Genomic DNA, 9,679 nt, shown 5'->3' with positions numbered 1-9,679 from the left:
ACTTTATGAGGTTTTTTAACATTGATATGAGTTCCCACAACCTGCCTATGGCCCCCCAGTGGCTAGAAGTGGCAATAGGTGTAAACCGAGCCCTGGGTTGTGCTCTGCCTTTGAGTATATGAAAGCTCAGATGGGTCAATCTGGAGCCTTACCCCTTATGACCTCATAAGGGGGAAGATTCCAGAGGTTACATCACCTTTTACTGCTTTGCCCGCCCAGAGAATTTGGCCCACCCATGAGAGAGACATCATGGCTTTGAAATTAACAACGTGGCAGTTGGTCAAGGGCACACCCCCAGCCTCCTTCTTGCCCCCCCTCTCTCTTCCTAAAAAAACAGACTCAGAAATGGTACATACTAAGGAAAACTCATTGTGAGACTGGCCCTAATGGCTGTTAGCACCAAAGCTGATGAGCTGAGCTCAGATACAGTATTAGGGGACCACCAAGGTCTATATAAAAACATCCAAGAGCATCATGTCATGGGACGTTTAATGAATGCCTGTTACATTCAAGACATTGACTTCAAGCCATTTAGCCAAATGACTAAATGACAAAAGTAATTGAGACTTCTAGACAACTCTCTCTGTATTTTTCAGTGTTGCTATGTTTCAAAAATGGTGTTGTTTGGCAACATTCGCGCAGATACTCGAGTGAAGATAATTACCTTTTCTGAAGAGTCCATCATGTTTTTTTAATCCTCCGTGTCCTCCTTGACTACTAGCTACAGTGTGGTGGGGGTGGTGCACGTTTACGGAAGGTTTTTGTCATGTGGATGCAACAAATGTGGTGTTGACATGATGACTGACTTAAGCTTGATTTATGGTTGTGCAGACCTTCTGCCGTAGCCTACGTACGTGGCCTGAAGTTTATACTTGTGCGTTGGTGTCGGGGGAACTGCAACGTCTCCAAGCCACGTCCGAGGGGGTGCTTCACCGCAACATGAAGTCACATTTTTGGGGAAGTGCACGTAGGCTACAACATAGGGTCTGGCATAGCTTGGTCTCTGTAGTTACTTTCATACTTAGCATAGATTTGATGCAAAAGGATAAATCACGCTTCACTGTAGGTCTGGCTTTATTGCCTAATCATGAGGCCCTGTCTTGAAGAGGGTCCCTATATACAAATGACTCACACGTAGTTTGAACACTGTTGCTTGTAGTGAGGAATTATCACCTGTTCCTGTAGTTCCCTGTGGATCTAGGCAAAGGTTTTGCATCTTCCAGTTAATTGTTTAATGGCCAAAACATTCCAAAAGAGCAAAGCTAGGTCCAGGTACAGTAGTATTCTAGCGCATAAAAACTGTACACATTGCACAGAGAGTGGGACCCTTAGCAGGTTAGCATTCCCAGATCTTCAGCCGATAGAAATGATGGACAAAAAAAAAGACCCAAGTTGTGAATTCTTTTTAACAACTTAGGTTTTACTTTATTCGACTACAGATTGTTGGCTTAAAAAAAAATCTGAAAAGGCTTCATTTAAAACAGCTTAATGAAAAACTTCCCATCTTTGCAATCACACTTCAAGGGTTGTATGGAGTCCATTTGTGGTTAGATAGCGTAGATGATCATGACATTAAAAAGAAAAATAAAATTGAAAGAGGCAACTGAAAATAACATTTTTCTTGGTTGGTCCAAAAACTGACATGATCAAGAAATCATTAGGAGGGGACATCATCATTCCCATTGTAAGAAAGTGTAATTTGTCATTTCCTTTTCTGTTTCATGTTATGTTTTTATTAAAACCACAACCACTGACAACTAGTGGGATGAGCTTACAAAAAGAAATCATCTCTCTCACTGAATCTTCAATAGTATTAGTATAACATAAAGAAAATGATCCCAAGGACTGTCAAAAAGCAGATTCTCAAAGGCCAATTCTTTCAAAAACGCAGTATATATTGGTGCTTAAAATGCATAGATTCTTTCTGTATTACAAACCACACATGAATAAGTATTAATTCCACCCCTTTTTGTTGTTCAGCTGTTTAAATTCTGCAAAGTGTAATGTTACTCTGCTAAATTTACTCATCTTTTAGAAGCACAGTGATTTGCTTTCGTTATTTCTAGGTTTTGATGAACTCACATTTAGATATTTGTGTATGATTTTGTATGTGACCACAACTTACACTTGCTGGTGTCATCTTCTTTTCATTACTGACCGAATGTAGCTCAATCGCTTTAATTTTAGCAAACCTTGTTGCATGTTACACTCTTACGCAACGTTTTACTGCCAAAGAATAACCATGAAAATGAAGGTCTGCAAAATCTGCACCAAAAAAGGAAAAGAAAGAGAAGGCAGAAACAGCTCATCCATAGGTCCAACGCATTTCCCTCACTGATGGTATCCACTTTCATTATCTTCTCATACAAATGTTTTTCTTAAAACATGCTATGTGCTTTTCTAATATGTCTTTCCTAAATGAACTCAGATAAGGACCAATACTTGCAGCAAGTCTCACCAACCTCTGGTAGTTTAGATTCTGATCAACAGTGTGTACACTGTGTACGGGAGCTGTCTATTCCCTGGGCTAAATTTCAACACAAGTGTGTGTATGTGTGTGTGTGTGTGTGTGTGTGATTGCGGCGGTCTGACACTGACCCCTAGTGTCCAATCATCTCACTATAATGTCCTCTGCTCCAGATAAAATGTGTATTTCACCAGATCTCTAAGTGACAAATGACCATTATATTTGACACATTTCCCCACAGGTTTTACAATTTATAAATATGTTTTATATATTCCCCACTTGGCCTACTGCTGGTATTGAACGATTGAGAATTAATTCAAGAAAGAATAAATAAATTCTTTTTTTTACCGAATGGGGTGTACACCCTGGACAGTTCAGCAGTCTCAAAGGGCTAATACAGAGACAGACCCACAATGCATTTGTGAATTCAAAAAATTGTTTTACATACTGTAACTGTTGCCAAAGTTCCCCACATTGCCACAGTATTTGTACTGTCACAATTTAGTTTCCAGCTCTGACACATCACAGCTTTATTTGTGTTTTTGTGTGTGTACTGTATATAATGTGAATCATTCCTCATCATTTTGCAGTTTCTCGGGACAAATCATTTCAATGTTTGCACAGGTTTCACAGTGAGCAAAGAAAACATATTCTTGCTGTTTCATAATTGTGATAGATAATTCTATCAGTGGTTGAATGCTCATCCTTTCAAAGTGGATTAACAATGCCATGTTTTAGCAATAACAACACACAGATGTGCGGAGGGAGGCCTATGTCAATGGAACATAAAATCTAGTTCACACTTTACTGTTTCCTTGCTTTTTTGTTGTTGATTACTGATTCCTGTTTAATGTTTCATTGCTTAACCACTAATGATTTCATTAATAAAAGCTATTTGGTTCACAGTTTCTGTTTTTCTGTTTTATGTTAGCAGAAAAAGTGAAGGACTGGACACCAAAAAAAACTTTGGATTACATGCTGTGTAACTTTTAGTTTGGTTATTGTTTCATTGAGTTTTTTCTTTTTGAAAATATTTATCAAACATGGGGATCTATATTTGTAGATCATGTTAAAGTCTACAAAGTAGCTTAATGTCTGATGCACAGAGGATTTATTATTATTATTATTTGCATAACTACCCAAACCTGTTGCCTCATTCTGATTTTATCAGCACAAAGGTGGGGCTGTTAGCGGAAACAGGAGAACTGCCAGGACTCTACAAAGCTATCTGAAGTTAGCATGAATACGACCGGAAATGTACGGTGTGTGTAACTAAATCAAAAACGTAGACATATGTATTGTGTGAAAACACCAACAAACTTACCTTAGCACATTGTATGCATAGTATGTGTGTTATCTGATATTAGACATAAAGTTATTTAATAACACTTTTATTTTGAAATCCTAAATCGGAAGCTGTCATCTTTAACTTAACGCTGGTCAACAACAGCTGCTTTGCAAGAAACCCGACTGAAGTAGTTGGCGATGTGACGTGCACGTCAACCTACCTGTATGAGGTTTGGAAAGTTGTGTGTGTGCGGTGCTACTCGTCCATGGTGTAGCTCTAAGTGTGGTGCCATCTCTGAATAGGTGAGTTAGTTAAAGACGTAAGTAATGTTAGGTTTTAATTAGCTACTCATGGCGAATGAAAGTGAAGTGTTGCGCGAGCGCTTCAAGAGTTACTTCATCACTGAGCTTTCCTATTATGCTAGTTTATAGACTAGCTTACCTTCGCTAGCTAGCTAACATTACGCTGTCTGGGAACGTTAGGTACGTTCACTAACTTCCCACTGTGCACGTTAATATCTTTTTAGCAATACTCGAAGATCGCCATTTTCAACTTTGCTGCACATTATGGTTGCCAACGAGCCTATCTTAATGTACAGTAATGTTAGCAAGCTAAGCTATCTCCTAAACTTTTGGGAGAGCAATTCTACTACAGACCCGATGGGTTCTGCCCTCCTGTGTAGCTGAGAATGTAACGTCAATCCTAAAACTACACACACTCTCTCACACACACACACACACACACACACACACACACACACACACACACACATAAATGCGGTTCTCTTTTTTAATACACATAATACACTTACTTTTTTTTTTTTAAAGCACATTTTTTGACAAATGTGTTTGGCCAAATTTAGCATATAGTTTTACTATCATCACGGAGTAATGTATAATTTCATAATTACAAATGATACTTATTGAATTACAGTGTACACTGTTATTACACACAGGCCTGAAATACAGACACATGCTCAGGTCCTATACATAATTTATACTGTTAAGTCATCCCCAGTGGGGAAGTTACAATTTACACTTTTTTTTAGTATTTACTACACACAGGTCTGAAATACACACACATGCTCAGGACCTACATGTACAAATGGAGAGATGTCAGAGTGAGTGGACTGCCAGCTGGACCAGCACTGGGGGGTCTCAAGTCCATACGGGGGACTTGAGGCAACGACCCTCAGGTTCCCAACCCAATTCCCTACGGACTGAGCTACTGCCAGACGTCCACAAACATATTACTAATATTACATAGTACCGGTTTATGTTACAGGTTTGACATGCCTGGGCAAGTTTGTTTATGTGTATCAGTTTGCCAATTAGAAGTGGCGGCTTCTAACAAATGAATTTAAGAAAGTGCACACTATTTGTGATGCAGGTGCAGTTTTTGAAGCATTTTGTTTTCTATATTTTATCCGTTGCACTTTAAAGTAACCTAAACAGATTTGTTCTAACACATCCTTTTGAAACTGCTCACCGGTTTGGTTATTTATTGCTATTTACTGAATTCCTCTGTCTGGAAGCGATTCCTTAAACATTATGGTAACTCTTTCCTGCTCTCCATCTCCTTCCCCATCATCTTCCCTTTACTCTGCTGTGCTAAATCTCCCTCTGGTCATCTTCCCTATTACCACTCTTGTTGCTGTTCATTCCCCTCTCTCTTATCCTTTCCCTGGCTTCTTCCCTCGCTATCCTCCTGTTCCAAAGGAGCACCATGGCAATGTGGATCCAGGCCCAGCAGCTGCAGGGTGAGGCCTTGCACCAGATGCAGGCGCTGTATGGCCAGCACTTCCCAATCGAGGTGCGACACTACCTGGCCCAGTGGATTGAATGCCAGCTCTGGTATGCAGTAGACTATTCTCTTTATTTCTATTCCGATTTCTTTTTAATGACCATGACAATCTCTTTGGATGGAAGCTACATTTGGCTGGATTTATTTTTTATAATATACAATCAATTTGCATTCTTAATCGCATGAGGTTTCTCGTCAACTCACGATTAATAGCAAATTAATCAAATCAAATTTAAACTGATTTAAATGTACCTGAAAAAGGGATGGTCTTCAGGTTTTTAAGTTTGCAAAAGGTTGGTATCCCATGAACACCTTTACACAATCCCCCATTAAAAAGTCCTATAAAAATATTTTATATTCTGAATACAATGCTGTCAGTGTGTTAATGTTGGAGTCTTGACCTTTGGCAAACGTCTTTAGAAAGTTAACTAGTCGCAAGTGTGCGGTAAAATGGAGTTGGGTTTTCAAGACAAAACATTATATAGCAGCTGTAATTCAAATACACATATATAATTGTCTTTTTTTTTTTTACTCTTACATTAAATGTTTGCCATTGCTGCTCAAGCAGAACGACAGGGTCAGGAAGAGAAAGAGACAGATTTTTTTGTTTATAAAGTTATTTCTCATTGGCATAATGGGCACTGCACTAGATCAATTCAAACTGACTAGAAATTTCAGTTGACTTAACTACACTTAGTTAGCTAACAGTAACAGTAAAACAAAATAAATCCATCTCAACTGTCACTCTTGACCCACTCGATTCTATAGTGGTGTATGTATCGGCAGAGACCCTTCCCTCTGCCTGTATGTCTCTGTTCATTTTGGTTAGTGCCGTACGCCTGGGTGTCTCATATATGTTTAACAGACACAGACGCACAGAAACATACAGGATGAGAAACCTACTGCTTAAAGCTCTGCATTCACTCATGATGCGGCACCTTCAAGCAGAGGTGTGGCCGTGCTATTTTATGTGTTTTATTTGGAACATGCGGTGCCGTGTTTACTCCTCTGATTCACTGCTTTGTACAGTCCCTCTCTTAATTAACTCTCTAGCTCGACCAGCACTGCTCTCTGCCACGCTTTGAGCCAGGGAATGAGGGATGGGGCCAACAAACAGTAAAGTGATACTCACTGGCTGTGTCTCATTCCACATACTTCTGTCAGTACACTGCTAATGTGTACTGACCACTAATGGTGCGTTCATGCCACCTGGGAATATAATAATAATAATGTATACTTTATTTGTCCCGCAAGGGGAAATTACAAGGGGAAATATCACGAACCGCCCCTGTGATTACGTGGTTTTTCTGCCAGCGTTCACATGATGTGTGTTCTTCTTCGATTATATTGGCGTAGCAACTTGTTGCATGACTGCCACCAACTGTTGGGCGTTGCCCAGAGCATCAGGGATGTGTAAACTTGGAGGCCACAATAATAAGTGTCAAATGTCTGTGTATGTTTCTTGACAGAGGTGTTTTCTCCACAATAAACAGTTTATTGTCAATTCAATATTTTCAGTGAACCAAAGTTGCCGAAATCAAACTTATTTTCTCAATAACGCATCACCAACTGGGAAACTCTGTTTGCAAAATCTAGCCCAAGTTTCCCATCTGATTCCCACAGGAAGTGACATGAATGGTGACGTTTTCACTGGGTTTCACATTTTCCCATGCTCATGAACGCACGCTTTCTGCCGTAGCGCCCACTTTTGATGGTTGGTGTTGTCCCAAAAGGAACTCTTACGTTAAAACACTTAGCGTAAATGACGAGCAGGCGGTTCGGCTCGCCGCTTCTCAAAATCAGACAAAAATCTATTAAACTGACCGATGTTGATCAAAAAAACAGATTCAGCAACTATGGCCTATTTAAAATGTAAATAGAAACACGTTTGGGTGAACTATTTTCCTTAAACTCAAGGTCGTATTCCCAACAAGTCCCAACATGCATCCCAACATGTTGTGCTCAGTTGGGAAATCCTGGAGAAGCCAGACCCACGTGACGCGTTCATCCAATCAGCTGCCGGTTCACATCCCTGGTCCCTCCCCTTTCCGCTTTGTAGTCAAGATGGCGCGGGTTTAGTTAATGCAGTTTCCATTGTTCCACACAGAACGTTTTGATCGTTTTTAGGGGACATCTGGATACTATCAGTGCACTAGTGTGTTATTTACACTATATTCTTAAAAATTAAGTGTTGAAGTGTGCAAGTAGGCGGTTCAAGATACAGCCACTACTATGCAGCTTAACAACATGGATGTACAGTATATGAAACTATTTTAGCGAGGTGTTGATTTGTCTGTATGAGCGCTTTGGAGGATGTAGTATAAGGGGGCTGTTGAACCCTATTGCATTAAACAGAGATGGGCTTCTGTTATTTAGCCTACCCTCGTTGATATAAATGAGGTGGTGGACTGTTGTACTACACCTCATTAGTATTAGCTAAGGTGTAGCTAATAAAATGGCAGCCAATTGTAAATCTATTAAAATGTTCTAGATGACCTTTTCTGTCCATCCTTTCACAACTTAAATCTTATTTTCATGGTTTTTGCCATCATTACAATCAGTTATAATAATGTACTGCCAAGCTAGTAGCTGCATTTCATGGCAACATTAGTAAAAATAAGTCTGAAAGGAACAGGTTATTCTTTCATTAATAATTATATGGTTATTATAATAATAAAATCATGTTTCTTGCGATTTGAAAATTGCAAACTGTGATTTAGATTTTAAAAGGATGAATAGTTTCGCCCTCCCTGAGACAACTCTGGGTGAACAGTTTAACCACTGTTCTAAATCAGTGCTCAGGATACAGCACATTAAACTGCAGGCATAATAGCACACCAACAGCACTTACATAACTAACGCTCACGAGAAACAAATGCTTCTGTGTGCTTCTCTTTTTACTACCTGAACAATCAAAAAAGATCAATCAAACCTCGTTTTGAGCGGATGGCGAGCGCAAGACGCCGAAACGCATGCCAACAAGATTCTGAATGGAAAGTTTACTTATGCAAGAAAGCAAGCCGATCCACTTTTCCCTGTTGAAAAGAGCAATGAAAGGGAAAAAGGGACAAAAAGAAATCAAGGGACATTTAGAATGCATAAATTGCGAGTTAACTATGACATTCATGCGATTAATCGTGATAATTTTTAGATTATTCTTTTGGGCATTTTAGGCCTTTAATGGACAGGACAGCTGAAGTTGTGAAAGGGGAGAGAGAGGGGGAGTGACATGCAGCAAAGGGCCGCAGGCTGGATTCGAACCCGGGCCGGCTGCGTCGAAGAGTAAACCTCTATTCATGGGCACCCGCTCTACCAACTGAGCTATCTGGGTGCCCGTGATCAAATATTTGAATCGTTTGACAGCACTACTAATTACTTCTTTACCATTGTGACCAAAAGCACAATATAAGTATTGTTTATTGTTATCAGAACATCCATTATTCATTTGTTTTATTTCATGTTTAATAGTCAAAGTTCATGAGATTTGTGACAGAGATTTATGAAAATGATGTACTCTTGTGACAGCCAAAGCGGCCATCAACAGCTAGTCTTAGTGAAGCAGCACTAAGAATTTGGACTGGTTAAAAATGTGCCTTGTGTGACCGTGCCTTTCCCAGGGATTCGGTGGAGTTGGACAACCAAGCAGAGGAAGCCAAAGCTAAGCGTCTGCTGGACAGCCTGGTGGCGGAGCTGCAGAAGAAAGCCCAGCTACAGGGAGGGGAGGACGGCTTTCTGCTGAAGATCAAGCTGGGCCACTACGCCAACCAGCTCAAGGTACCAGTCAGCTTCTGCAACATGAGGGGAAACAAGCCTAGCCTGAGACCTTGTTTTACCCACCAGTCAGACATAGTGAAACCATTTGGGGCACTTAACATGACCATGTTTCCTACAGATTCGAATGCTGTTGAATGCTGTCCTCCTCTCCTACTCTTTCTTCAATGCCTAATGAATCTATCTCTTTCTCTCCCTGATCCTGTCTTTCTGCTTGAGCAGCACTGGTTGAACTGTGAAAATATTATAAACAAATGTATAACTAATTACACTGGTCGGACTGTTCAGCTCTGTTGATACCTCCGGCCCAGGCTGGTCCTTGGCCTCAACACGGTCGCGAAAAATACTTT

The 9,679-nt window shown here is 40.2% G+C and overlaps 1 protein-coding gene across 1 annotated transcript in view; it reads left to right on the top strand.

Annotated features, from left to right (window-relative positions):
- Window positions 1-3,875: 3,875 nt before the first annotated feature.
- LOC117936750 (signal transducer and activator of transcription 5B-like) overlaps window positions 3,876-9,679 on the top strand; it is a 38,001-nt gene continuing 32,197 nt past the window's right edge. Inside the window, exons 1-3 of the mRNA XM_034860123.1 lie at window positions 3,876-4,057; window positions 5,474-5,608; window positions 9,176-9,332. Coding sequence (XP_034716014.1) covers window positions 5,481-5,608; window positions 9,176-9,332 — 285 coding nt within the window. The 5' untranslated portion in view covers window positions 3,876-4,057; window positions 5,474-5,480. The remainder of the gene's footprint in view (window positions 4,058-5,473; window positions 5,609-9,175; window positions 9,333-9,679) is intronic.

Source organism: Etheostoma cragini, chromosome 21, assembly GCF_013103735.1.
Source record: "Etheostoma cragini isolate CJK2018 chromosome 21, CSU_Ecrag_1.0, whole genome shotgun sequence".
NCBI classification, from domain to species: Eukaryota; Metazoa; Chordata; class Actinopteri; order Perciformes; family Percidae; genus Etheostoma; species Etheostoma cragini.
The sequence above is the reverse complement of the archived record's forward strand: the minus strand, read 5'-3'. Positions and strand labels throughout refer to the sequence as shown.